Source organism: Haliotis rufescens, unplaced genomic scaffold, assembly GCF_023055435.1.
Source record: "Haliotis rufescens isolate VD_foot unplaced genomic scaffold, xgHalRufe1.0.p SCAF_12, whole genome shotgun sequence".
In the NCBI taxonomy this organism is placed as follows: Eukaryota; Metazoa; Mollusca; class Gastropoda; order Lepetellida; family Haliotidae; genus Haliotis; species Haliotis rufescens.
The window spans coordinates 13,914,413-13,941,236 of record NW_025963802.1 but is presented as its reverse complement, the minus strand read 5'-3'; the positions used below and the strand labels follow the sequence as shown (position 1 = coordinate 13,941,236).

Sequence of the window (26,824 nt, the reverse complement as noted above, 5' to 3'; positions counted from 1 at the left end):
TAAGACATAAGAGACTCGCAGCCTCCGAGGTCTAGTGGATAGAGCATTATCACAGTGCCTGATGAGCAGGTCTGTGGTTCAATCCCCAACTGCGTCATACCAAAAGGTACTTGATGGTACCCTGCCTGTCACTCGTCATTATTAAAAGTGGATAACACAAGGACTGGCTGTCAATAGTCCAGAGTGGTACAAGCAGACAGACAGCACGCACATGCACACGCACACACACGCACGCACGCGCACACGCACACGCACACACACACACATTTCACAGCAACTCTCTCATATATTTGTGGGTGGTAGGGTTACTAAGCCTAGTGGTTAAAGTGTTTGCTTGTCATGCCGAAGACCCGGGTTCGATTCCCGACCATACTCACTCACTCACACATATTTGTTATTTTTGCATAGAGCAGTGCAATAGACAGGATTCAGATATTCCTAATTACCATTATGTGGGTGTGGCATCTCTGATACACTTGATGATAGACCCATTAAATCAGCTTTCTTTCTTGATGTAGGCTACAGGTTATCATGCCTCGATATAAATGGTTGTCCTATACTTCTTGTGATCATTAATGAAGATCATCATCAGTTTAACAGGTAGCCTGTCACAACCAATTGGTCTGGCACAATTACAGCTGTCCAATCAGCCATCAGTCTGCTGCTTAGTCAAATACCGTATTCAACGTAATAAGCACCCAGGGCGCTCTCAAAATTAGAAATAGGGGGCTCTTATTAGAATATTATTTTGGTGAAAAAAAGAGTTGAAAAACAAATTTTGTGGTTTATGCTGAAAGACTGAAATGTTTATATACGACAGATATATTATTCCGGAAATTAATTGCCCATTATTAATGGTGCATATAACATACAGGTGTGTATTATACACGAATAAATAAGTCTTGTGTACATCTGATCAATCGGAAGGGGTGCTAATTGGGATTGTTCACTTGTCAATTAATTAGCAAATATCGCCGTGGGCGCTTATTAGAGCGGGGTGCTTATTACGTCGAATAAGGTATCACCCACTTTTGTGTTAAATGGCAAGTTCACATGGAAATGAACCTATTTTTCTTGTACTTTTTCCACATTAAAAGTGTTAACCTAGAAGTGTCATAGACAAAAATATAAAAATATCACAATTAATTAACATATTTTTCGCATTAAAACGATTTATATTTTTCACATTTACCAAGTGTTCTATTTCCACAACAAAAACACCATGGCTTATGCCCCTTGCAATATGACGTCATTGGTGCCAATTGATAAACATTATGACGTCATCATGCTTTGTTAGAGCCGCTTCACGTGGTGTAGGTCTAGGTGTGTGATTCTAGCGTCTCAGATGCCAGCCAGCATAGTGTTATGCTGAGTCACCACTGCGCCGGAGTGTGTCGTAGGCCATGTTGTTTTACCGCAAACTGGTACTTGATATCTTTTGCGTTGCGAATAGACAGGGACCCAGTTGAATTGGCACCAATTACGTCATAATCTAAGGGGGATAACTCAGGCCTGTTTAGCTCGAAAAACGAAGGCCTCATAACGGCATATCATTTTCACACTATTGTGAGCTTCCTACTTTCACTGTGAAAAAAATGAGTGTATATTTTCAAACACAGATACTAATTAATTCTAAAATTGCGTTTTGTTCAGAAAAAGAAAGAAAGTGATTTTTGCGTGTACACTTCCCCTTTAATTATCATACCTTGACCTGGAGTGAACTACAGTATAAGATAAGATAATCTCTGCGTGTTCCAGGACATGCTTACCATTTTCACGAGCACCTGGTGTCATCTCTGTTTTGCAGTGATCCATTCCAACAGCTATTTTACCGTTTTTGTCAAATGATATCAGTGTTTCTTATCTAGACTGGTTATTCTTTTGCATTGATGTTTCATATTTCCTACAAACTTACTGTTCGACCTGACCATGAACAGGAGTGCACTTAGCCTCTCTATGTCATATTTATGATATTTACATCATGTTTATCTTGTCTGTTTATTTTTCCCAGCGGCTGCATCTCGCCTCAAGTTGATGTTAAGTTTTGCAGTGGGCGGATTGCTGGGTGATGTTTTCCTTCATCTGCTGCCGGAAGCGTGGGCTTACCTCGATAAAGGTAGATCTTTATCTGTGGACAATCAGCGTGTGCATGTGCAGCTGTGGGTAAACATTGCTGCTGAAAGATGAAGCAATTTTAGCATGGGATAATTTGGCTGTCAGTTAGTGCTGATTGAGAGTAGTCATATTACCAATAGAAATAGGATGTTGAAGGTCTATGATGAGGAATTTCTGTTGTTCATGATGTAGAATGAGATAGTTTTCAGGATAAATCTGAACAAACAGCTTTTTGTGTATAATTTGTGATTATACATTATAATTTTGTATACCATTTTTCTGAAACATTTACAGTTTTTGCGTAACAATTAATTTTTTTTATAAGTTTGACCATGCTTATTAAAATAATCTCTATTAAAATTAGTGGTATATTGAATAAATGTCTGATAAAGTTTTTTTACAGACCACCATCATTTAGTGGCTTTAAACGACAAACAATATTTATATTTATCAATGTATTTTATTGGGGTTTTTCTTTGAAGTATTTAGAGTTCTGAAATGTTCATGATATTGTAAGCACAGATGGATGTGTCCTGAGGCAACCATTGTGAGGTGTTCGGGATAGAAGAGCAAGGCCCAAAAAAACCTGTCTTGTTTAAGATCTGTTTAAGGTCCAAAATATCGAAATCCTCTCTCAGTCAATTTTTCTGCCTACAACATTTTTAAAAAGGGGTGTCGAGTACCCCCTTGGGACCCCCCTCCCCCTCTGAATCCACCTGTGACCATCAGATGGTTACAAGGTATAACCTGCTTCAGATTGTGTGCCATTGTACCACAATGGTATGTACATGTGCTCATACGATCAACCACTGGTTTTTCTGGTCAATAGGATACAGCTACGATTGCACAGTTTGTGGACATATATAAACATTATTTTTAGAATTGATGAATCAGATTAAATTACAAATATAATCTTTACAATTCAGATGATGTCCACAATAGCCATTCAAGGATCGGCCTTTGGATCATCAATGGTTTGCTACTGTTCCTGATTCTAGAGAAGACATTTGGAGATGAAAATGAGTTTAATCCAGTAAGTAAAACCCACAGTGAAATTTCAGTCAAAGCATCATTTTTCCAGACGGTCTGTTTTTACCATGATAATCAAAACTGATCTATTTGAAGCTACTGGACTGAAAAAAAACTCTTAAATCCTCAAATGATATTTATCAAGATGCACTAATTAAGATTACAAGAAATTATATGTATGTGTCTAATTTTGATACAACAGAGGAAACCAAAAGTTGATTGAAGCTCACCTTGGCATCGTACTGATTGAACTCATAACAAAGTTACCAATGACAACCAGCAGAGAGCAGTCAAACTATGGAATATGTACACACTTTAAACAGAAACAGACACACAAATTACAAACAAGACACAATCACCATAAGTATGCATCGTAATGATTAAATTTAACCTGCCATATTTTTTATGGAACCAGTAACAGTAAAGTATATTGTTTAATGACAAAACATCACTATAGCTCAGTGGTTACACTACAAGTCGCTCATGTCGCATTTTTTTCTGACGATGCACACATTCCTTTTGATTTGTGTATGTTTGAGTAAAGATTATGCTTCAGTCATCTTCAGTGTACGCATGATCTTATTTTGATACTTGTATCTAAATAGTTTTGTGCCAGGGTCCGGTAAAACAAGTCTGTTTCCATTTGTGTGTACATATTCCATAGTTTGGTTGCTTTCTGCTGGTTTTCATGGTTATGCACTCCCAAATAATGTGTTCCGTGAGTAACTATTGTTTCAGTGAGGGAGTTGGGATTAGCATTAGTGTTCAGCATTAGTGTTGAATATATCACAGTGTGGAAAGTCTGAAGTGATCCAGGTCTCAGACGTTCACCACTTTGGTGAAACCCACGAGAACGGGTACGGTGCTGACAAATCTAAAAACATAATCAGGGTGAACCAGGATTAGAACCCACAAGTTTGGTTTCTGGCAGCCCCATTGGATACAATTCTGAGCATCGAATTTGATGCCTGAGACGACTGGTTCCCACTTGCCCCTCCCTTGTTGAATCTTATGCAACATTATATTGGAATCAAAATATGTACTTAATGGTTGTTTGTTGGGGTTCGCTTTTAGATTTAAATTTAAATGTTAATGTGCATACTTTTTAATCTTGTACCATGAAAAACCGAAAATCATCAACACTTTGCCTGACACTGCTGAGACATAAGACCAGCAGGCATTAAACAAACAAACAAACAAACAAACAAACAAACAACCAAACCTTGAGGATGGTAATGAAAATCTTGGTTAAGGATGAAGAACCAGTGCCCTTTCCTAACAGTTTGTAAGGGAATGTATGAAAGTGATAACCTGTAGCCATGGTAACAAATGAGGCCTTTTTTCACTTAAATTTTTGAAGTACAAAGAATTTCTGCTTCCAATGAAACAGCAGATGGATACCCTATCACAGAAGCCGATAAACCTAATCTGAACTGATACCTACATGGCGTATTCCCATGCTGCACCCTGGCACATCATTAGTCACACCCCTGGTGATCTCATGGATATCAGATATGAATCTGTGATAGTCACTTATAAGAACAAACATTATCTAGAGTAGATTTGCATGTAATCTCTAATCCTGTGCTATCTATTTCTGGCATGCCACATATCCACCTTCCCTGAGACAGCCATTAGACTATTGTCATGCCCTCAGCCAGGCTAATCTCTTAATGGGGCGGTCGGGTAGCCTAGTGGTTAAAGCGTTTGCTCTTCATGCCGAAGACCCGGGTTCGATTCCTGACATGGGTACAATGTGTGAAGCCCATTTCTGGTGTCCCCCGCCATGATATTGCTGGAATATTGCTAAAAGCGGCTTAAAACCGTACTCACTCACACATTAATCTCTCAGTGGTGTCAGCCCAAGTGGGGATGGCTTCTGGTATCATTGTCAGAGCTTCATTAATAATCCAAACTGATTTCATTGAAGTTGTTTGATTTTCCAATTTTGTTGAAAATATATAATTTGAAAACCCAGCGAACATCCAGGTTACAATTGGTCTTCAGCAACCTGTTTTTGTCGTAAGAGGCGACTAATGGGTTGGTTGATGCAACAGCATCGGGTGGTCAGGCTCGCTGACTTGGTTGATGCATGTCATTGATCCCAATTGCGTAGATAACTGCTATTTTCTGATATGCTAGGCCTATTTATATATGCAGAGACTGAGATTGTCACATGTAATTGTCTCATAAACTAAGCTAGAAATAGCCATGAACTGTTGACACAATGATCTCCTGTTGATTAAGTCAAGAAATACACAAAATAATAAACCACATGACTTTTCATGCAATTTTCAGAAGAAAAGAATCTGAAGCTATTTTGTTCCAGGAATAATATATTCTGATAATGGTTATCTCTCCATAGCCAGATAGCAAATTGTACTGGCCCAAATTGAAAGCACTTTGACCAAGGAAAATCAAAGATTTGTACGGTGAGGTGAGGTGAAATGGGGTTTTACGTTGTGTTCAAGATTATTACACTTATATAACGACATGCATGCACATGTGTGTGTTCATGGCTGCTTGTACGAGTCTGGACTGATGCCGAATTACAGCCCACTGAGATACCATGCCAGGTTTAATATGAATACCCCACTCAGACACAGTATACTGACTCCGAGCCGACCAGTCCTTGTTTTAGCCCCTTAATGCCGAGCGCCAGACAGGGTAACAATAAGTACCATCTTTGAATGTCTGTTGGTATGATGCGGCCGGGGATCGAACCCCGGACTCCCGCTCTCTGGGCAGATGCTCTGCCACTAGACCACAGAAGGGGTCAAATTTGTACGGTCAAGATTATTATCTCTCATTATTTAAGCCTGTAGCCTTTTGGATTGAATGTTGCCAAGTGTGGCGTTCAACAACGAAACAGCAACAGCAATCGTATATTCTGTTACCATGTTTCAGATGGAAGACACTTGTGATGAAAAGATTAGTCCTGTGGTTGCGCCTGTGAACAGACAGAGTGAAAATAGCCACAAGAAGAAGAGACATAAAAATCACAAGAAAACATCTGAGGCTGTGAATAATAAAAAAGTTATGCACAAAGACTCTTTACCAGATACTCAGCAGAAAAATACTCCTGAAACTAGTTCAGGCAAAGACCATATAAAGGTGAGAAAGGCCTAGATCTCTAAAACAGGATGTTATAATATCCCGGGGACTTTATTAATACAATTACCTTTTAGATTGTTACATGTGAATGTTTCTGGCGAGACATTTAGTTTATACAATATAATGAAATGTAATATCAAATGACAAAAGTGTTCTTTATATTCCCGAGGAATCGAACGCGCAACTTTCTTATCTGTAGCCCAGTGAGTGTACCACTAGGCTACCGAGGCGCTGATAAGACATAATGTTTTTAAGAATGTCTTTTCAAGAACTGGCGCCGGCAACAGATATTTTACGCCCGTTTCCTTAGGTTCCTCGAAAGTACGCTGTAACATAAAAATGTTGATAAATGTTGTTTTAGGTTTCTTTTTTTAGTTTATAAGTTAGATAAAACACTTAACCTCAGGTTTTTATGATACTTAAAACCCTTATCCTTGGGATGAAACCCCTCATGAACACCCCTCAGTTTTATTCTGCAGAAGCGGGTTTTAAATACCATGAGAACCCTCGGACATGCTTAATCCTACACATATCTTAAGAGGTAGAAGTAGGCAATTATTGCACATCACATATCAGACTAGGTGAGTTGAAATAGGGTTTAACATCATGTTCAAGATTATTGCCTAATATATATATTTGTATTGTGTGTGTGTGTGTTTCTGCCTGTACTTGTCTGAACTTATGCCATTGTATGTCAACTGAGATACCATGCCAAAGTTTCACATGGGTACCTGCTTGTCGTAAGAGGCGACTAACGGGATCGGGTGGTCAGGCCCGCTGACTTGGTTGATGCATGTCATTGATCCCAATTGCGTGGATCGATGCTCATGTTGTCATTCACTGGATTGTCTGGTCCAGACACGATTATTACTATACAGACCTGGATAGTGTCGTCCAAACATGATCATTTACAGGCCGCTGACATATAGTGAGTGAGTGAGTGAGTGAATATGGTTTTACGCCGTTTTTAGCAATATTCCATCAATATCATGGCAGGGGACACCAGAAAAGGGCTTCACACATTGTACCCATGTTGGGAATCGAACCCCGGTCTTCGGCGTGACTTACAGACGCTTTAACCACTAGGCTACCCAAACCACCCCACCCCCCCTGACATAGAGCTAGAATATTGCTGAGTGTGGCCTTAACAAAAATATAAAAAACTATTGGTAACATCCCAATAATCAGGACCGCTGTATGCGAAAGATATTTGTCCACCATAATCTACTCTTTCCAGATTTTACTATTCTCAGACAAGCAAACTAGTCACTAGTGTCCGTGTCTGAGTCACTCTATAATGCAGTGACAAGTTATCGTAAACTTACTGAGAGTTTGACAGGTATGAAAAGTCAAGGAGAGTCCTGCATGCATGTGACATGATAGCTATGCTGTTTAGGATATAGAAGCATGCATTTGTTTGGATTTAATGGATTCAAGATGTACATTTGCAGATATTTAATAATGATAATCTGTTGATAATCATGATGATGATGATTATGGTGATGATGACAATGAAGTACTACCAATTTTCTTTTAAAAGTCAAGTAAAGTCAACATATGTAGCAACTTTGCGGATTTTGTTTTGGAAGCCAATTACGGAGCGTGTGATTTTAGCCATTTTACTTGGACATTTAAATACTTTCTACAAATAAAATGAAAGTTTCTTGCCCAGAATTTACTAAATGTATCTAGTTAAATTGATATTCACAACAAAAACGCAAATTATTTTTGCTTTTTACTTGCCCTTTAAAGCATTAGCATGTGAGTTTGATAATTAGAAACTGATGTACGTTTGCAGATATTTAATAATGATAATCTATTGATAGTCAGAAATCAGTTTGATAATTTGAAACCACTGATGATGATGATGATGATGATGATATTAGCACGTAAGTTTGATCATTTGAAACTACTGATAGTGACGATGAAGATGAGGAGGAGAAGGAGGAGGAGGAGGAGGATAATGATGTTGATGTGTTCCAGGGGATATCACATAAGTTTCCAAAACTCAATCACAACATTATTTAGATACTTTCAGGCATCATGAGACAAACTGAGACCTCACTGATTACTGCATACCACTGTATTCTGCACAACAACATCTGTTTCAGGTCAGCGGTTATTTGAACTTGATGGCCAACTGTATAGACAACTTTACCCATGGACTAGCGGTTTCAGGCAGCTTTATCGTCAGCACAAAGGTAGGTGTTCATGGTGGGGGCGTAGAGGTCAGAACATACCTGCTTGGCTGGCCGTGTCAGGCAGCTTTATCGTCAGCACAAAGGTAGGTGTTCATGGTGGGGGCGTAGAGGTCAGAACATACCTGCTTGGCTGGCTGTGTCGGGCAGCTTTATCGTCAGCACAAAGGTAGGTGTTCATGGTGGGGGTGTAGAGGTCAGAACATACCTGCTTGGCTGGCCGTGTCAGGCAGCTTCATCGTCAGCACAAAGGTAGGTGTTCATGGTTTGGGGCGTAGAGGTCTGAACATACCTGCTTGGCTGGTTGTGCTCATGGTCACACTAGAAGTAACTACCACAGAAATTTGTACCATTGAGCTAGAATTCTGAGCATCCTTGCCTTCCCATAAGGCACATGTTGAACTTGTTTGAGATTTAATTAGCTCTAATTATTTTCAGGTGTAGATGCAAACTTATGAATATGTTCTGACTAAAAGAGTATGATAAAGTTTGAACTATGGGTGGTGGTAATACAGGTCTTTTGTACTTATTTTGCATACTTCTATCAATGTCATCAATACCGATGGCAACATAACTATCATTATGAGGTTGAAAAAAGACAACAGAAACAGTCTCCCACATTAGGAGAGTGGATGACTGGTTTGTTAAATCTTTATTAGAAATTTATTGACTTATTCAATATACCCACCACATTTTTCATCATATATTCTTGAATATCTGCCAGTGGTCTTGAGGTCCGACTTGGCAGTCTGTTGTTGCCTTTCACTTCCTGGCTTATATATGGACACATCATGTTCATATAGATTTCAAGGGTCAAGTTAATACCTCTGCTTAGCTATGAGATCTGCTTATCTATGGTCATGTACAGTAGATATTTCAACTTCATCATTGGTGTCTTGCCAATGGCCCATAGACAACTGAAATGCATTGACAGTCATTACACCCCAAGTGCATACTTTTGTCAGGCAGAGCTCCAGATAAGCTGTTGGTGTTGTGGGTATTTTACCCATGCATTTTAAAATCATTGGGTATCAGTAATTCTATCTGCGTATTCAAATTTCTGTTACCCACTAGTTTTTACACATGTGGGTATTTAAGTTAAATATGTAAAAACACTATTCATCTAGTCCCTGCAAACTGGTGTCGTGTGGGTTCGAGAGCTTTATAGGACTCAAAAATACCACGATACTTCCACAAGAAAGTGTGATGGCAAATGATCATGATATGACTGTCATCGTGGAGGTTGGCAAGGTTGACGGATTGCCCGTTTATAATTTCAAAATAAGTTGCTGATTTGCTAATCGAATACGCAGGGTTACTTCACAATATTTTGATGATACGCACAAGTTATATTTTTGTAGTGTATCTGTAATGTTCGTTGCGTATTTGATACGCTTAGGTTATATTTTACTGCGTATTTCTGCATTTCTGATGCGTATTTCACGCAGATACGCAGCTTATCTGGAGCTCTGTCAGGTATTACTGCAGACTTGTAGTCACCTGAAGGGGGCCATGCTTTAACAGGAATTGACCGGTGGGATTCTGGGTTAGAATACTGGTAGGTCCCAAGCAACCTCATCTTCCTGAGGCAAGGGAGTTAACTGACTATAAAAGTCAAGCTTCCACCCTTGCTGAAATAGGCTTGAATTATGGAGTTATATTTTGGTTGGACAAACCTATGTCTTCAGCAACTCATGCCTGCCGTAAAAGGTGACTATGCTTGTCCTAAGAGGTGACTCATGGGATCGGGTGGTCAGACTTGCTGACTTGGTTGATGCATGTCATCGTATCCCAATTATGTTGACAGCTGCTCATGATGTCAACTACTGGATTGTCTGGTCTAGATTAGATTATTTACAGTCTTCCATCATATAGCTGGAACATTGCTGAGCGCAGCGATAAACCATAAAGAAACAAAGACAGAAATACTGTTAAAATAAATTTTGAAGAAATAATAAAGAAGTTAACCAAGTTTCATGTTTTCATGTTCTCCATATTTTGCCAGGTTGGGTTCATGACAACTGTAGCAATACTCTTACATGAAATTCCACATGAGATTGGAGACTTCGCTATACTACTTCGGTCAGGATTTGATCGATGGAAAGCTGCAAAAGCTCAAGTAAGTACCAAGACTGTTATTGACAGAACTGTGTCTGATTTCACAGATCTCCCATAGGGTGTCACAATTGCCTAGTATCGATACATGTTGCGATACTTGAGACAGGATACTATACAGAATGTGTTTGCTTCAAATTCCCATGTTCCAAGCACCCTTGCAAGAACTCAGGTCATGTTATTAATCAGTTTGTGTTTTATTCAGATGATTGGTTAATCTAGGCTTGCTTTATCTGCTGCAATTAGATTAAGAATTGAGTTAGGTCACAGGGGGTATGGTGAAGCTAGCCCAGGGCCCTGTTCCACAAAGCAGTCTTAGCGCTAAGATGATTGTAACTCCCTCACTTTAGCACTGACTTATGACAATCATAGGGCTAAAATCCCTTCGTGGAACGAAGCCCAGGCCGTTCTCAGTCTTGGTTATATTTAGAAAAACAGTACAGAATTAGAACATCAAGTGATACATGGGTAGGAGTATTGTGTATTGTAGTGTCCCATGTAAATTCACGATGCATCAACACATCGGTGAATCATGACACCCCTATCTATCATTGTTCTGTCAATCACGAGCAGTCGTATTACTGAATATTACATAGTGTTATCATCCACAGTTCCTGACATTATGGAGATCGAACATTACATCATTAGAGACTGGTCATCTATCAAGATTGGACTTAGGACTGGATGTTAATTTCTGTCCCTCCCTAATACATGTAACATTTTTTCATGGCTCCTCTCTAATACATGTAACACTTTTGAATGGCTCCTCCCTAATACATGTGACATTGTTTCATGGCTCCTCCCTAATACATGTGACATTGTTTCATGGCCCCTCCCTAATACATGTGACATTGTTTCATGGCCCCTCCCTAATACATGTGACATTGTTTCATGGCCCCTCCCTAATACATGTGACATTGTTTCATGACCCCTCCCTAATACATGTGACATTGTTTCATGGCTCCTCCCTAATACATGTGACATCGTTTCATGGCCCCTCCCTAATACATGTGACATTGTTTCATGGCCCCTCCCTAATACATGTGACATTGTTTCATGGCCCCTCCCTGATACATGTGACATTGTTTCATGGCCCCTCCCTAATACATGTGACATTGTTTCATGGCCCCTCCCTAATACATGTGACATTGTTTCATGGCCCCTCCCTAATACATGTGACATTGTTTCATGGCTCCTCCCTAATACATGTGACATTTTTTAATGGCCCCTCCCTAATACATGTGACATTGTTTCATGGCCCCTCGAGCTCCCTAATACATGTGACATGGTTTCATGGCTCCTCTCTAATACATGTCACATTGTTTCATGGCCCCCTCTAATACATGTGACATTGTTTCATGGCCCCTCCCTAATACATGTGTCATTGTTTCATGGCCCCTCCCTAATACATGTAACATTGTTTCATGGCCCTTCCCTAATACATGTGACATTGTTTCATGGCCCCTCCCTAATACATGTAACGCTTTGTCATGGCCCCTCGCTAATACATGTAACACTTTTTAATGACTCCTCCCTAATACATGTAACACGTTTGAATGGCTCCTCCCTAATACATGTAAAACTTTTTCATGGCTCCTCCCTAATACATGTAACGCTTTTTCATGGCTCCTCCCTAATACATGTAACATTGTTTCATTGCCCTCCCAAATAAATGTAACATTGTTTCATGGCCCCTCCCTAATACATGTGACATTGTTTCATGCCCCTCCCTAATACATGTGACATCGTTTCATGGCCCTCCCAAATTCATGTAACATTGTTTCATGGCCTTCCCTAATACATGTAACATTGTTTCATGGCCCCTCCCTAATACATGTAACATTGTTTCATGGCCGCTCCCTAATACATGTGACATTGTTTCATGGCCCCTCCCTAATACATGTGACATTGTTTCATGGCCTTCCCTAATACATGTAACATTGTTTCATGGCCCCTCCCTAATACATGTAACATTGTTTCATGGCTCCTCCCTAATACATGTAACATTGTTTCATTGCCCTCCCAAATAAATGTAACATTGTTTCATGGCCCTCCCAAATACATGTAACATTGTTTCATGGCCCTCCCAAATACATGTAACATTGTTTCATGGCCCTCCCAAATACATGTAACATTGTTTCATGGCCCTCCCAAATAAATGTAACATTGTTTCATGGCCCTCCCAAATACATGTAACATTGTTTCATGGCCCTCCCAAATACATGTAACATTGTTTCATGGCCCTCCCAAATAAATGTCACATTGTTTCATGGCCCCTCCCTAATACATGTGACATTGTTTCATGCCCCTCCCTAATACATGTAACATTGTTTCATGGCCCCTCCCTAATACATGTGACATTGTTTCATGGCTCCTCCCTAATACATGTGACATTGTTTCATGGCCCTTCCCTAAAACATGTAACATTGTTTCATGGCCCCTCCCTAATACATGTAACATTGTTTCATGGCCCTCCCAAATAAATGTAACATTGTTTCATGGCCCTCCCAAATTCATGTAACATTGTTTCATGGCCCTCCCAAATACATGTAACATTGTTTCATGGCCCTCCCAAATACATGTAACATTGTTTCATGGCCCTCCCAAATACATGTGACATCGTTTCATGGCCCCTCCCTAATACATGTGACATTGTTTCATGGCCCCTCCCTAATACATGTGACATTGTTTCATGGCCCCTCCCTGATACATGTGACATTGTTTCATGGCCCCTCCCTAATACATGTAACATTGTTTCATGGCCCTCCCTAATACATGTGACATTGTTTCATGGCCCCTCCCTAATACATGTAACATTGTTTCATGGCCCTCCCAAATACATGTAACATTGTATTCATGGCCCCTCCCTAATACATGTAACATTGTTTCATGGCTCCTCCCTAATACATGTGACATTGTTTCATGGCCCCTCCCTAATACATGTGACATCGTTTCATGGCCCTCCCAAATACATGTAACATTGTTTCATGGCCCCTCCCTAATACATGTGACATTGTTTCATGGCCCTCCCAAATACATGTAACATTGTTTCATGGCCCTCCCTAATACATGTGACATTGTTTCATGGCCCCTCCCTAATACATGTGACATTGTTTCATGGCCCTCCCAAATACATGTAACATTGTTTCATGGCCCTCCCAAATACATGTAACATTGTTTCATGGCTCTTCTCATCTAATAAATTACCGGTCCCTAAACAATGTTCTAATATATAATTTTAAAAAATAGAACTGGAAATTCTAGTTTCCATCTTCAGCAGCACTTTTGTTTGTGCATTTCCTGTGGTTATTTCTGATTCTCCTCCTGTAGTAAAGATGTTGTGCTGGTATCAGTTCTGGTCAATGCACAACTCAAACTGTTGCATATCCGAACTATGATGTCATGGCATTGTAACCTCATTTTGTGATGTCATGGCATTGTAACCTCATTTTGTGATGTCATGGCATTGTAACCTCATTTTGTGATGCCATGGCATTGTAACCTCATTTTGTTATGTCATGGCATTGTAACCTCATTTTGTGATGCCATGGCATTGTAACCTCATTTTGTGATGTCATGGCATTGTAACCTCATTTTGTGATGTCATGGCATTGTAACCTCATTTTGTGATGCCATGGCATTGTAACCTCATTTTGTTATGTCATGGCATTGTAACCTCATTTTGTGATGTCATGGCATTGTAACCTCATTTTGTGATGTCATGGCACTGTATGACATCCATATTTAAATGTGATTGATCATACTTTTATATTTTATTTCTTTCTTTAATGCCGCGCTCACCAATATTCCAGCTATATGACGGCTGTTTGTAAATAAAGTCTGGACAAGACAATCCAGTGATTAATATCATGAGCATTGGTCCATGCAATTGGGATACGATGACATGGATCAACCAAGTCAGCGATCCTGACTACCTGATCCCGTTAGTCGCCTCTTACGACAAGCATAGTCGCCTTTTATGGCAAGCATGGGTTGCTGAAGACCTACTCTATCCTGGATCTTTACTGGTCTTTCCAACAGTGAATGTTTTATTTAATTTCTGTCCTCAGTGATCTGAATCCTCCCCACTTGTTAAGTTATGGTTCTGAATTCATTGCCAATCACAGTAGGCTGTTCTCCACAACACAGAATTGCAGTTTCAGCACATTGCTATATGTAACAATTGCAATCAATTTCCATGGTGTTCTGTGCATTTGTTCCTGTGACAATGCAATTGATTCCCAGTAGAGTAATCCAGATATTAACATTAGCAAGCAGGGCTGGTCGTGTATCATTGCAGCATATAGTCTAATAGGATATTGATCTGTGAGGATGCGAAGGTGAGGCCCTGACGGTCATCATTTAAGTAATATAAATCGTCACAAAATAATAGAAACAAAGCCAGCATAACTAGGTGTGGTGAGGTGAAATGGGGTCACGTCCAAGATTATTGTGCTCATATAATGACGTGTGTGTGTATAGTGCTAGCCAACTGAGATACCATGCCGCAGTTTAACATGAATACCCCACTAAGACACACTATACGGACTCCGGGCCGACCAGTCGTTGTTTTAGACCCTTAGCGCCAGACAGGGTAACAACAAGTACCATCTTTTAACGTCTTTTGGCATGATAATCCAGGGGATCGAACCCCGGAGCTTCCGCCATCCAGGCAGACATTCTACCACTAGACCATAGAGGCAGGAACTAGGGACTTCTTGTTGATCACATGATTTTTTAGACACACCGCAATGCTCTTTTTCTTTGGAAACTTCATGGATGCATGTGTTTAATTGGACTAATGATGGACCCCATAAGCTTTTAAAAGATTTTGATTCTTTATACAATTCAAATTTTGCCTGTCAATTTATATGTTCTTCATACAATTTAGATAAACTGTTTGACTGTTTTCATCCTTAGTAAAGTGGCGGTGTGGTAGCCCAGTGGTTGAGGTATTCCCTTGTCACTCTGCAGGTCTGAGTTCAATCCCAGGGTAAACTGTGTGAAGCTCATTTCTGATGTCCCCCGATGTGATATTGCTGGAATAGTGCTGAAAGTGGTGTAAATCAATACTCACTCATTCCCCAGTAGAAAATTACAGCAATCATAAAAGAAAATACAATTTTAAGTGTAACCTTCTTTTTGAACCCAACTGAACTCCATCAAGCTGTTATAGGCTGTCTTGACAAACAGTTTGTTGTGTATAGAGAAGAGTGATCAATCAACCCATGAAGATGCGGGTGACAATCGGTCTTCAGCATCCCATGCTTGAGTAACACATGACTAAGGGATCAGGGTGCCGTTGTACAAAACAACCTTAGCGCTATGATCGTCGTAAGTCCCTGTTAAGGTATGGGAGTTACGATCACCTTAGCGCTAAGATCGCTTTGTACAACAGCACCCTGGTGGTTAGACTTGCCGACTTGGGTGATGCATTGTCCTAGTAGTCCAATTGTGTTGATCAATGCTCGTGATGTCAATCACTGGATTGTCTGGCCCAGACTTGATTATTTACAGACCACAATCATATAGCATGAATATGCGGTTTTAAACAAACAAACAATCAAACAAACCAACAAACTGATCAGTCAGTAAGACCTACAGAACGTGCAGAACATTATTACTTACTTGTTCAGTTTTCAATACATCTATTCATGTTTGAGAATAAAAAAAATTAAATATTTTTCATCCACATTAAAGTAAAAGAATTTTTTTAGTGTACTTATCATCAAAGGATGCTGCTGAAAAATTTGTATCTGGTGCAAGTGTAAGCAAGGATTATATCCTACCTAAATATTATCCAGGATTAAACACTGGTATGGGTTCCAATTCACTAGGGAGAATTATACTGACACTAGACAATTTCATCCCCAGGATAAAATGTAGGGTAGGATAATTTCACTCTTACACAAGGACCACCTGTGGGGCCCTCAGTCTGGCCAGCTGTTAAATCTGTAGGTGTGGAAGTGAGGCGGTCTCTTTCAGATGGTAATCACGTGTAACATGTGTCGCTAATATTTTTATGCTCGAATGAGTTATTGACAATTTCATTGAAAAGGTTAAAGAAATTGAACTATAATTGATTTATTAACAAGGACCAGCTATTTTTAAATTCATTTGCAAATCATTTATTTTGTTTTATCACTTAATGTCATTGTGTTTCGTTTTTAGATGATTTGATAAAGAGAGAATGATTTGTTTGTTTGTTTTTAAATGCCACACTCAGCAGTATTGCAGTTATATGACTGCGGTCTGTAAATAATCGAGCTGGGTCCAGACAGTCCAGTGACTGACATCATGAGCATCGATCTACGCAAATAGGATACAATGACATGCATCAACCAAGTCAGTGAGTCTGACCAAGCAATCTGGTTATTTTACTTGCCTAGCAATCTGCTTTGTGGATCAGTGACTATTCAAGATGAAAAACACAAGATTTACAAAATGTTTAGTTTTATGAAATACTTAAATCAATGTGTGTTAATCAAGACAAACAGATTGTCTGGTCCAAACTCGATTATTTACAGGCCGACATCATAAAAAGAAACAAAAACAAAAATCAAGACAAACAATGTACAAAGTTACATTTTCTTATTCACCTACTCAGGGTAAAATTTAAGTAGAATAGATCCTCAGTATGTCAACTGTCAACTGATATAGGGTCAAAAAATGTCAGGGTCCCTGATTACTTGCATTGTTGCTCATGCAGTCGACCACTGGTTATTTACAGGCAGCCATTATATAGCTTGGACAGTGCAGACTGCTTGTCGAACAACTTTTACTCACTGCTTTTAATGCATAACTGATGTGAGAGTCTATGATCACGCGGGGGACTCCAGAAATAGGCTTCACACACTGTAACCATTTGGGAAGTGAACCTGGTCCTTCGATGTGACAAGCGAACGCTTTAACCACTAGGCCACCCCACAGCCCTGTTCACATTATGTATGTACATAACTGATGTGAGAGTCTTTGACCACGGCGGGGAACACCAGAAATAGGCTTCACACACTGTACCCATTTGGTAATTGAACCTGATTCTTCGGTATGACAAGCGAACGCTTTTACCACTATGCCACCCCACATCCCTGTTCACATTGTGTATGTACATAACTGATGTGAGAGTCTATGAGTGTTGGGGGACGGTTGGGTAGCCTTGTGGTTAAAGCGTTCGCTCGTCACGCCGAAGACCCGGGTTCGATTCCTGACATGGGTACAATGTGTGAAGCCCATTTCCGGTGTCCCCCGCCGTGATATTGCTGGAATATTGCTAAAAGCGGCGTAAAACCATACTCACTCACTCACTATGAGTGTTGGGTTGTATTTCGGTTTTATCATTGTGGGGACACCATATATGGTCTTCACACACTGTACCCATGTGGGGCATGGAACCCAGCCCTTCGGCATGATGGTCAACCATTTTAACTGCAAGGCTAACCACCCTGAGAGTTCATGATAAAATCAAATCAAAGGACACTGACATGAAACAGATAGTTTAGGTAGTTCAGTAAATATTATTCTCTTGTATTCTCTGTATGTAGTTATGCCAGGATTTATCTAGGCATTCTGACACAGATATTCAGCCCCAAATAGGAATAAAAAATATTAATAAATTCCAATTTTAATATACAATTCATGTTGTACCGTTGCTAAAATGTTTTACTTTTTTCTGAACTACTACCAATAAATAATTATTCTGTTACTGTGATTTCAAGAGAATGAGGACAAATATTGTATTTTTCACAAGTGATGACTGCCACCATGGCCACAGGAACTGCATTTAGAACTGAAATGCTGGTCAGTGTTCAGTCCTAATTCACTCCTAACTCACTCACTCACTCACTCAAACTCAGACACAGCAAAATTGTCTTATCAAAAGTTGAATGATTCAGTTCTCTATGACTAGAAGCTAAACTGCTGACCAACCCAAGAACAAATAGCCAAGAGGATATTTAAAGTACATTGACTGTAAACCTTACAGGATATCTCCAACTCATTTCTGTTCTGGTTGTCATAAGCTCAGGATGGAGACAGGGAGACATAAAAGTGAAAACCAAGAAGAACATTTATGGAAACATTGTGTAAATTTTGGATTGGACAATGTCGAAAATGAATACCATTTCTTTTTAGTATGCCAATAATATTCAGAATTACGAACTCGCTATTTTGATGCGCATCATTTCACTATAATCCATCTTTCAGTAATTTGGTAAATCTTATGTCTTCAACATGTGAACGTACGATCAATCTAAGTATATATATCACGCTCTAAAACTTAAAATGCTGCTGCACATGTAATATTTATTAAGTTAATTGTATATATTCATTGATATACCAAATATCATGACTTTGTATGTCTATGGGCCTGTGGCCTTAGAACTTCTGGGGGCATGGGTTGCCCAGTCATCTAAGGCGCCACGATTTGCTGTGCTGAGTTGTGTCCCTTGGGCACGACAGAAACCTATTATTGTGTGTTCGAATCCCGGTTTCACCCCGATTATGTTTCTAGATTTGTCAGCACCATACCTGTGCTCGTGGGTTTCACCGAAGTGGTAAACTTCTATGACCTGCATCACTTCGGGCTTTCTTCCAACGGGTGGTCGGGTAGCCTAGTGGTTAAAGCGTTCGCTCGTCACGCCGAAGACCCGGGTTCGAATCCGGACATGGGTACAATATGTGAAGCCCATTTCTGGTGTCCCCCGCCATGATATTGCTGGAATATTGCTAAAAGCGGCGTAAAACCAAACTCACTCACTCACTTTCTTCCCACATCAAGCTGATATGAGTGGAATACTGATAAAAGTGGCGGTAAACCAAACTCACTCGCTCACTGTAACACTGAAGACCTAGGTTTGATTGCATATATCATGGGTACAATATGTGAAGCCCATTTTGGGTATCACCTGCCCTGATATTGCTGATATTGCTGGAATATTGCTAAAAGTTGCATAATATCATACTCAGTCACTAACTTTAACATTCGTAAACAATATTCACTGGGATAAGTTTCTGAGGGTTTGATGTGTCTTTGCAGCTAATCACAGCTACAGGGGGTGTTATCGGAGCTGTGACAGCTCTTGTGTCAGACTCAGCACAGGCCGCAGGTATGTTGTGTTATTACAACATTGTGTGATTTCAACAGAGATAGTCAACATTGTGTTATTATAACAGGTAGTCAATATGTACTACACTACAACAGAGATAGTCAACATTATGTTATTAAAGCAGATATTCAACATTGTGTCATTACGACAGTGATAGTCAACATTGTGTCATTTCAACAGATAGTCAACATTGTGTTATTAAAGCAGATAGTCAACATTGAGTTATTATAGCAGATAGTTAACATTGTGTCATTACAAGAGATGGTCAACATTGTGTTATTATAGCAGATAGTCAACATTGTGTCTCTCAACACTACAGATAAATAGAACAGTGTATCTCTTTCAAAATAAGATTTAATATAATGGCATAAATAGTTGAAAATCAATTCATGAAAAAAGCAAAATTCTTGAAACTTGCATTTATTCATAATTCTTTGTTGTGCAGGGGAGAGAACTGCATGGATTCTTCCATTCACATCTGGAGGATTTCTATACATCGCCTTGGTAACCGTTGTACCTGATTTGCTACAGGAGAAGCATGGATGGTAATGGATAGAATCATTTGCATCTCTTTTCTACCAGGGGCCTCAAGGTAGCCTAGTGGATAAAGCATTCGCTTGTCACGCCGAAGACCTGGGTTTGATTCCCGACATGGGTACAATGTGTGAAGCCTATTTCTGGTGCCCCCGCTGTGATATTGCTGAAATATTGCAGAAAGCGGCATCACTCACTCACTCACTCACTCACTCACTCACTCACTCACTCACTCACAGTTTTTTGTTATAACCCTTTGGATAACACACACATGACTGCTGAAGGTGTGGTGTGCATGATGGTCATGCCTTGTGTGGGAGGCAAACTACCTGTCAAAATTATTTAGATCCTCCCAAGGTGAGCGAGTGAGATGCCAGCTATTCACAAATATGTCTTCAACATGCTTTGTCTGCCAGTAATAGTGTTCATACCAGGCAGGAACCTTAGCAGGGTTGAGTCCACTTTATATCTTCTTAAAGGGACTCTTTGAGTGGTTTGAAATAAGGATGAGGTAAATATCAAACTTTCCCCAAAGTCAATGGTTATTGCTTAGAGAGCCCCTTTAAGATTAATGTTGTAAATTTTGAGTTTCAAATGGTGCTAAATCCTGTTTCTGTTTCAGGGAATCGGTGAAGCAGGTATTATGTTTAATAGGAGGCATTGCCACCATGTGTGTTGTGACTCTTGTCTGCTGATGAAGGTCCTGAAGCGGATGATCCTCATCCTGCAGGATGAAGAAGGTCCTGAAGCGGATGAAGATCCTGAAGTGGATGAAGGTCCTAAAGTGGATGAAGATCCTCATCCTGCAGGGTGAAGAAGGTCCTGAAGCGGATGAAGGTCCTAAAGTGGACGAAGATCCTCATCCTGCAGGATGAAGAAGGTCCTGAAGCGGATGAAGGTCCTGAAGTGGATGAAGATCCTCATCCTGCAGGATGAAGAAGGTCCTGAAGCAGATGAAGATCCTCATCCTCATCCTGCAGGATGAAGTGAAAGATCAAGGGACACTGATAGAAGATTGTTATGTAGCAAACTTAGATTATGACACTGTTCATTCAAGGATGAGGTGGCCAATGGGCCTGTATGTATGAATCAATCATTGATTGAGTGCCCAATTTATGGTCACAGGATGATGAATCAATCATTGGTCGGGTGCAATACTAGTATGGGGATCTTAAAGCCCCACCCTGACTATAAATAGCCCTCAAGGTGGCGGTGTTTCAATTTCGATCAGTGACTGGCAATGTAAATACAACCGTATGTCGAGAGAAGCTATTTGAAAACAATATCACCTTAGACTGTCAAACTTCGTATCAACTTGATTGACAAACCTTGGATACCACAAATGGATCCATATCTAGATATAAGTTAATATTTTTTTATTGCTTTTATCCTTTAAAAATTTAAACGGTCGTGGTTGAGCGTCTGCATCAATCACAGTGGGCGGAGTTTCTCTAGGGTTGTGTTATAATTAACAACAAGGTTAACTCATGGTCATGTGTACATGTGACACATTCTATGCATTTGTGGAATTGTGTTGTGGTGTATATTTTTATAGCAGAACAGCAGCACCACAACAGTTTCAGTAAATGTGTAAAGTTCTAAGAATACTACTTGTCTTACATCAGTAGTCTCTCCAACTATCCCAAAATATTTGGTCCATTGGAACTTCTTGTTTTGTAGCATGTCAACATTTAAAAGCTTTCATAGAAAAAAAATGTTTTTAATATTTTACATCAACCACAGGTTGAGAAAGGATTAGTGCTCACTTTGCTTATGGCAAAGCTCAAAACTTACCAAAGATCATAACTAGATCATAGTCTAGTCTAAGGTGTCGCAGAGTTGTATCCCTTAAGAATGCCAGGAGCCTGTGATCGTTGGTTTGAATCATGTCTGGGCCACGTTCCACAAAGCGGTCTTAGTGCTACGACAGTCGGAGGTCTATGTTAAGTAGGGGTGTTATGATAACCTTAGTGTGTGACAGAGTCAATAGTTTATGTAGCATCAGCAATGTATCTATAGTCATGAATCCTGTAATGAATTGTACAATTTACACAGGAAAATCCACTGTCACATCATCTTGTGCAAACACGGCTTTGTAAACACTGAATTACATTACCGTATTCGACGTAATACGCCCCCGCTCTAATAAGCGCCCAAGGCGATATTCTAGGAAGGCATGGTTTTTAACATATTTCAGCACCTACCGGTTTGACAGTTTGTCAAGATTTTACAGCATTTTAGAAAAACATGTTTTAACATTTTAAAGCATCTTAGTTTTCGTAGCTTGTCAAGAATTCACAGCTTTCATAGAAAAAATTCTTTTAAATATTTTACATCATGCACAGGTTGAGATTGGGTTAGTGCTTGCTTTGATAGAGCAGTGGAGGTCAAACAATACATGAAGTCAGCACAGTGGTGTCATAAGACCCAGAAGTGATGTCATATACGAGAAGTGAAGTCATAGAAATGCCATTATAACAGTATTTTGAGTGGAAGTATCAAGATTATTGTGTATTTTCTTAAACATTTCTGTGTTTTCTCATATTAACATTACTGTTAACTATCCTGAATTACTATATGCTAGATCCCATCACATACAGAACTTCAAAATTCAGTGATTCAGTTGAACGGGATCTGTCTCCCTTGTACACAATATCTTCCTAATATCTATACCACTTAGATATGGCAAGCTATTTACATGTTCCAAGGGCGGTCGGGTAGCCTAGTGGTTAAAGCGTTCGCTCGTCACGCCGAAGATCCGGGTTCGATTCCCGACATTGGTACAATGTGTGAAGCCCATTTCTGGTGTCCCCTGCCATGATATTGCTGGAATATTGCTAAAAGCGGTGTAAAACCAAAACACACTCACTCACTCACATGTTCCAAGTAATCAGATTAGTGAACCATGGTATCACAGTGATGTCCCTGGCTGTAATAAGGGGCACGGGTGGCACAGTTTTCTAAGGCGCTGCGATTTGCTGTGCAGAGTTGCGTCCCTTGGGCACGCCAGAAACCTATGATCATGATGATTGTGGGCTCGAATCCCGGTTCACAGGGATTATGTTTCTAGGTTTGTCAGCACCATACCCATGCTTGTGGGTTTCACCGAAGTGGTAAACGTCCCTGACCTGCATCACTTCAGGCTTTCCTCCCACTTTAAGCTGACACGCCGAGATATAACTGGAATACTCTTAAAAGCGGCATTAAACCCAACTCACTCACTCACTCACCTGGTTGTAATATTCAAAGCATGTTGTACTGTAGGACTGTGGCTGTTTTGGTATTCTGATTAAATAAGATTGAATAGGAATACCCCTATCAAAGGTTGAGTGGTATATATATATATATAAGTCAGAATTTATAAGCAACACACATTGATTGATTGATAATCAAACCATCTGCATGTATACACATCATTGCTTTCCTTGCAGTAGGCTTGCTGACTTGGTTGATGCATGTCATCATATCCAAATTGTATGGATCGATGCTCATGATATTAATCACTGGATTGTCTGGTCCAGACTCGATTACTTACAGACCGCCGGCATATAGCTGGCATATCGCTGAGTGCGGCGTTAAACAAAAACCAACCAACAAACAAACAAACAAACAAACAAACCTTGCAGTAGGACAATGAGTCTCCCCCTAAAGGTTAGAATTAAGGGTCTCATGTTGAAAAAGCATTCTGTCAAATATTCTATGGAACTGTTTCCGGGTAGTAATTATTGCCTGTATAGTGAGGTGAAGTGAAATGTGGCATAACGCTATTGTCTTCAAGATTATTGCACATAACTACTTTGCGAGTATGCGTGTGGGCGTGTTCTTGCCCAGACTAATGCCAGTTTTATGGTGCTATCCCCCTTACATACATACCATGCCGCAGTTATTCATGGATCCCACTTAGTCACAGTAAACTTGTTTTATCCCCATTTTGCTGAGCACCAGGCAGGGTAACAACAAGTACTATGCTGATGCGGTGTTAAACAATAATCACTCCATCTTTTGGTATGATGCGGTAGCCCAGTGGAAAATACATTAGCTCATCAATCCAAGGAGCTGGGTTTAATTCCTGACATAGACAGTGTGTGTCCTCCTTTCTTGGTGTCCCTTGCTGAAATATTGCTGGAATTTTGGAATATAGCAGAAAGTGGCTGACATACCGCACTCCATAATGGTATTTATTAAAAGTGGTATAGATTGATTAGGGCTAGTCGCAAACTAACTTAAATGCTAGTCATAAACTAAATGTTGGTAACCGAATAATTTCCAAGTCCCACCCACAGGCTCCCAGCAACCATTGCTTGTTGTAAGAGGCGACTACGTGGTTTAGGTGGTCAGGCTCGCTGACTTGGTTGATGCTATCATCCTTTCCCAATTTTCGTGGATTTATGCTCATGATGTCAATCACTGGATCGTCAGGTCCAGACTGAATTATTTACAGACAGCAATCATAAAGCTTGAATATTGTTGAGTGCGGTCTTAAAGCACAAACAAAAACAAAACAATTCATTTCAAGCAGTAAATGGTCACAATGAACTCCAAGGGATTGCTGAAATGTTTTTGTACATCCATATATTGTATGGATGCCATTTTGGATTTCTTCACTATGTATGTGTTTTATATGTTTTTAAAAAAAAATGCTTGAAGACAAAGAGAAGAGTAAATTGTAGGTAAACTCAATGAATTGTTTTCGTCTGACTTATTTGTAAAACAAGATAAAACTCTCTTTTTTGTACAAAACAAAAGCAAAATTTGTACTGGTGTTAGACACATGCAGCTAGCATAATGACTGTACAATACCATTACGTTTGTTAAGGCCTGTGCCTAACAAGTACTGAATAAATAAAAAATAGAAACAAAAATAATAGGCACATGTGTTCTCCAGAGATGCTTTCATTAAAACATACCCTTGCCATCAGTATGAACTGTTTGTACATATGTTGGAAGGGAAATGCAAAGATGCATGTCTTGGTCAAGTCTTTCAGTTCCCCACACTTTTATACAGCCATAATAGTCTGCTTTGTTATAGCCCTATACTTACTGGTAATACTTGTATGTAGATATTTATCAATGACCTTAAGAGCATTTGAATATATTAATGGTACATTATTGGAAAAGAATTATCGACATATCAAATTATGTTTTATGTTTTTATTTGAAAGATTTGTTACTGCAGCCGATTGTTTTTCATCTTTAAGAATTTATCATTTTTTGTACGATTGCCCTGAAGTCAATCATCAGCAGTATCATATATTTAGAAAGTCATGTCCAAGGGTGGATCTAGAATTTTTTAAAGGGAGGGGTCCAAAATATCAAAATCCTCTCTCTAGATAATTTTACTGCCTACAGCCTACTACATTTGGTTTTCATAAGGGGGGTGGGGGTGTCCGGACCCCCTGGACCCAAACCCACCCCTCCCCTCCCCTCTGGATCTACCTATGATGTCAAAAATACTTTTCGTGTGGATGATTTTTATTAAGGGGTATTGTACAATGGTTCAGTCCTCAGGTTTAGATGCTAGCATTTCCAACTTACTTGGAATCAACAATGTCCAAACTAAATGGGGAACATGTCGAAAGAGAAATAGAGGATCTCCCCACAAGTGTCTTTACATATCAAATATATCAGCACAAGTCGATAAAAGTTTAAAACTCTGAGGTTTGCAGAAAAGATTTTAATTTTTATCGATGGTGTTGATATATTTGATATTACACAACACGAGGGTGAGATTCTAATTATCATCCAAAATCATTCTTCCAATTCTTTCAGTTTGTAAACAGTAATAGCCAGTGTCTTGAGTGGAAAAAGTAGAGCTGACTAGCTTCAGTGGCAGAGAGATTAGTGATGTCATTTGATTGTGATGTCACGATTATTGATGATGTCATAATGGTATGTAGCCCACTGTGATGCAATCACCCAATCGACATCTCCAGTGGAAGCCTGTTTGGGATGATAAATGATCTTCTGGATGTTTTTAAGTTATGGTGCAAGATCTTCCTTCAACTCGTTGATGTCTTTAGTTGTCATTTCATACTCTGATATGGAAGTCCTATTTTCTACACACAATACTGAACCCATCCGCCCTCATTCTTGAAGATCCTGGTTAGAACTGATCTTCATCAACCCTTGCTTGTTGTAATAGGCAACTAACAGGATCGGGTGGACAGGCTTGCTGGCTTATTTGATAATATCCCAGTTGTGTAGATCGATGCTCATGATTTCAATCACTAGATTGTCTGGTCCCGACTTGATTATTTACAGACCACCAACTAAATTCTGATCTAGCACCTTAAAATATAAACAAATGAAATAGTCAAATGTGTGTGATAATGTGAGATTTTAGAAGTCATGTTTTTCTCATCTTTGCTTCATTTATTATTGTGTTATATACATAGATATTCACATACATGTATGTTGCATAATGTGTAAATGAGTTCCAGGTGTCAGCCGTCTTTCATCGGGGTACTGCATAATAGCATGAAGTAAACATAAACAAATTGATATGTAAATGAATTAGTCATAGATGCCAGTATTCAATATATATATATATATCATAGAGAATATGGAATTTCTATTTCTAATTTTAGTCAAAAGATGCCAGTATTGAAAAAAGAT

At 39.5% G+C, this 26,824-nt stretch overlaps 1 protein-coding gene across 2 annotated transcripts in view; it reads left to right on the top strand.

Annotated features, from left to right (window-relative positions):
- The window catches only part of LOC124142018 (zinc transporter ZIP13-like), an 84,140-nt gene extending 60,874 nt beyond the window's left edge, over positions 1 to 23,266 (top strand). Inside the window, exons 2-10 of one of the 2 annotated variants that reach the window (XM_048393372.1) lie at positions 2,012 to 2,116; positions 3,042 to 3,148; positions 6,052 to 6,258; positions 8,370 to 8,459; positions 10,462 to 10,575; positions 19,606 to 19,675; positions 20,121 to 20,220; positions 20,832 to 20,949; positions 21,108 to 23,266. In XM_048393372.1, the coding sequence (XP_048249329.1) occupies positions 2,012 to 2,116; positions 3,042 to 3,148; positions 6,052 to 6,258; positions 8,370 to 8,459; positions 10,462 to 10,575; positions 19,606 to 19,675; positions 20,121 to 20,220; positions 20,832 to 20,904 (866 nt within the window). In that variant the 3' untranslated portion in view covers positions 20,905 to 20,949; positions 21,108 to 23,266. Of the gene's footprint in view, positions 1 to 2,011; positions 2,117 to 3,041; positions 3,149 to 6,051; positions 6,259 to 8,369; positions 8,460 to 10,461; positions 10,576 to 19,605; positions 19,676 to 20,120; positions 20,221 to 20,831 lie in introns of both variants that reach the window. The other variant, XM_046510244.2, reaches the window with a different exon arrangement.
- The last annotated feature ends 3,558 nt before the right edge of the window (positions 23,267 to 26,824 follow it).